The sequence below is a fragment of the Pelodiscus sinensis genome, chromosome 6 (genome assembly GCF_052426305.1).
Source record: "Pelodiscus sinensis isolate ZL-2025 chromosome 6, ASM5242630v1, whole genome shotgun sequence".
In the NCBI taxonomy this organism is placed as follows: Eukaryota; Metazoa; Chordata; order Testudines; family Trionychidae; genus Pelodiscus; species Pelodiscus sinensis.
Genome location: NC_143057.1, coordinates 82,885,991 through 82,889,319, shown reverse-complemented (window position 1 = coordinate 82,889,319; position 3,329 = coordinate 82,885,991). Strand labels below are relative to the sequence as shown.

General features: G+C 49.7%; 1 protein-coding gene across 1 annotated transcript; it reads right to left on the bottom strand.

The window, feature by feature from the left end:
* Positions 1–452: 452 nt before the first annotated feature.
* CARTPT (CART prepropeptide) lies at positions 453–3,083 on the bottom strand. Its single transcript, XM_075932241.2, has 3 exons — positions 2,710–3,083; positions 2,481–2,564; positions 453–1,782 (listed from the first exon to the last, which is right to left on the bottom strand). Exons 1-3 carry the CDS (start codon positions 2,851–2,853, stop codon positions 1,675–1,677), a joined length of 336 nt encoding a protein of 111 aa, XP_075788356.1. The 5' UTR covers positions 2,854–3,083; the 3' UTR covers positions 453–1,674.
* Between the last annotated feature and the right edge of the window lie 246 nt (positions 3,084–3,329).

The window sequence follows — 3,329 nt, the reverse complement described above, 5'->3', positions numbered from 1 at the left end:
CTTTTTGGCTTTTCTTGTTATAATTTCTACACTTAATTGGACAAAGTTTATGGTCCTTTCTATTTTCCTCACTAGGATTTGACTTCCACTTTTTAAAAGATACCATTACTCAACCAGTTCAAGGGTAAAAGTCTGTAAAGTCTTTCTGAGGAGCTGGTATAAATATATGAGTGTATGCCAGCCTCTGGAACTTGCTGATTCTATAGTGTCAAGGGCCAGTGTGAATAAGTATTATGTTGCATATTGAGGTAGAAGAACTCTATGCCATTTGTGTGCACAATCATGGTAATTAACCAGCATTTTTGCAATTAGGAGCTCTCGCAATGTGGTCCAAAATGTATTAATAATGTAGCTATTACCAAAACACAGCTAAAATATTTTACAGTTTACAAAAGAAATCCCTTGCAGTGCTTGTTAACACAAATTAAAGCTTTTTCCAAACACTGTCCTTGTCACAATTATTTTATTAACAGAGACTAAATAAAGGTTGAAAACACATTATGACTTTTTGAAACATATTGGACACCCATGAACCATATAATAGAAGCTTTACAATAGTTTGTTACAGAAATACGTGAGTAATTTGTTTTGTTCCCTTCAATAATTAAAACAAGTGTCATTTGGTAATGACACTAGACAGTTTCTCTCTGCAATAGCCCTGGGAAAGCAATTGATTACTCAGATAGGAAGATGTTACTAGATCAGTGAGTCCCATCTATTTCATGCAATACTTTCTGAAGTGTTTGATTATACTGTAAGTTTATCATCCTTACATTTTCAGGGTAGGTTAACTTCTATCCTGAGAGTCATGACCACTCTCTGGCCATGCTGGTGCTTAAAGTGTAGTGTGTACTTAAGTTAACTGAATGAATATATGGGGCCAGAGTGCTTTTCACCTAGAAGTTCCTCTGCATTGCTAATGACTACTCAGGTTTTGTCCCTCACAGTCATATACACCTTTGTGTTCCTAGTTCCCAGTCTCCAAGCAGGACTGGAGAACCCTCTGGAATGTACTGCTTATTGCTCCAGGTGAGCTGCTATTTAGCAAGGAGGCACTTCCCACTCCCTAGCAATGAGCATGCTCCATCCAAAGAACTTCCAGTCTTTCAACTGAGACCCCCCCCCCCCCCAGACCTGGGCTCCGATGGCTCCCAGTGATAGCAATAGCAGCCAAATGGGCTGCTCAACAGAAAGGTGTCTCAATACTGTTCTGCTAGGGTATAATGGTGATGTAGCCATACAATTTCCCTAACATGAAGCAGATGTAATAGGTTGTAATGCAAAAAGACAACAGACTAAAAACATCACTATGTATAATTTGTACATGCTATATTATTTTGTCTTAGTTCCCCCCTCAGTTCATTTCTGGAAAGGCCTGTCAGGTACAAGCTCTGGCTAGCTCTGGTTTTCATGAGGACATTCCACATACAAAAATACAATTTCCAAATATAAGATCAACCCCTTTACACAGCGAGACGCAGGTTTTGACCGACACAATTAAACAGAGGAAGAGAGTACAAATGCTGAACGTTAGAATTTCTAACTGCCTTTCTCTGAATATCAAACCACAAGACGTTTTGCTCGCTGTCTTCGGGTGAGCACAAGTAGGACTTTCCGGCAAGGTCACTGGGTCCGTTTGTTCCCCCGAGGTGTAGGTGGGAGGGCGGGGGTACTTTACAAGCACTTCAAAAGAAAAGAGTTACAAGAAGTGCCTCTGGGACAGTCGCAGAGTTTCCCGATTCGAGCTCCTTTCCTCACTGCACACTGCTCGCCAGCATCGCACTGTGAAGAGCAACACACTCTCAGGCACAGGGCAGAGCAAAGCATCCGACATGGAAAAGGCTCAATTCCTGGCTATCTGCACAGCACCCGGAGCGCCGGAGGCGCTACATACGTTAGTTACTTTTAGCTACTAGCACATTTCTCTCCAGGTCCCCTCTTCTGGCCACGTTGGCTTAGAATTTGCTTCAGTTCCCGTCTCAGCTGTTCTGAGATGGGAGAGGGTGGGGTGACATTTACACAGCCAGAATGTGACAGACCGAATTGGCAGTGGGAGCCAAAGCAAGAAACTGCAGAGCGGAAATAGAAGAGTTACCAAAAGCCGACAGCTCAACCCACCACAAAGGGGTGTATCTTCCCCCTCCCCCCCGCAGAGAAGCACAGCTTGAGAAGCGAGCCCGGATTCTGATCTCCGGAATACGGGTGTAAAGCCGGAGTGACTCCATGGAAGGGACTGGACTTACTCCAGATTTACACCCTTCGCCAGTGTATTTGAGATCCGCGTCTCCCCCACTCTTATCGTCAAGTATCTATAGCAGTGTCCTGGCCCAATCCGGTCTCTAACGGGAGCCCGGGGTTTCAGACAAAAGCGCCAGCGAGCTTATGCTGCTGTCCCAGTCGCTGTAGCGGGGTGGGCCCATGCTGGGTCCCGGAAACATGTTCTGGCGCCCGAGGCGTGGCTCGGATCCGCACTCACTCACCATGGGGACTTGGCCGAACTTCTTCTCGTAAATGGGGATCCGCTTGCTCTTCAGCTTCTCCAACACCTCCTGCAGCGCCTCGATCTGCGGACACACAAAGGGTGAGAGCGCCGGGGGCTGCCTGCTGCCCCTGGGGACCGAGCCACGGAGCTCCCGGAAGGACCTAGCCCTGCCTCCCCAGTAGTTGGGCACTCGGCTCGGCTGCGCTCCCCCGGGCGCGGGCACCTACCAGCTCTTTCTCGTGGGACGTGTCCTCCATGGTGGAGTAGAGGTCCAGGGCGCGAGGCTGCAGCTCCGGCTCCTCCTGGCCGCGGGCCCCGAGCAGCAGCAGGAGGCTGGCGCCCAGGAGAGCGAGAAGCCGGGCGCTCTCCATGGTGCTGAAGCGCAGTGGAGCCGCCAGGCCCCTTTATAGAGCGCGCGGGGCGGGGGGGAGGTCACCTGTTACCAGAGCCCTTGCACCGCGCTACGTCAATGGCCCCCTCCCGGGCTCCGGCGCTGGCAGCGAGCCCTGCTGGAGAACGCTCCTGGCTGCAGGCAATGACCTCAGCCTCCAGCCGGGTAGGGAGCTCAGGGGCAAGCCACAAGCCTGTCCTGAGTGGCTTGTCTGGGTCCCCCCTGGCCACCCAGAGCTATGCGAGTTCCCGCCTGACCCCTGGAACCCAGAGGGAAAGCGAGTTGGGGGGCCAAGGGAATTGGAGGAAAATCTAAAGGAAACATCAGATTTTTCAAAATATTTGTCGAAGTCCGTGGGTGTCTAAAGCAGCAGGTTTCTGCTCGGGGCTCCTGCCGCGAGGTACCCATGAAGTGACTAGAAAGCTCTCACTAATAAGGGATACAGACTCTCTGCAC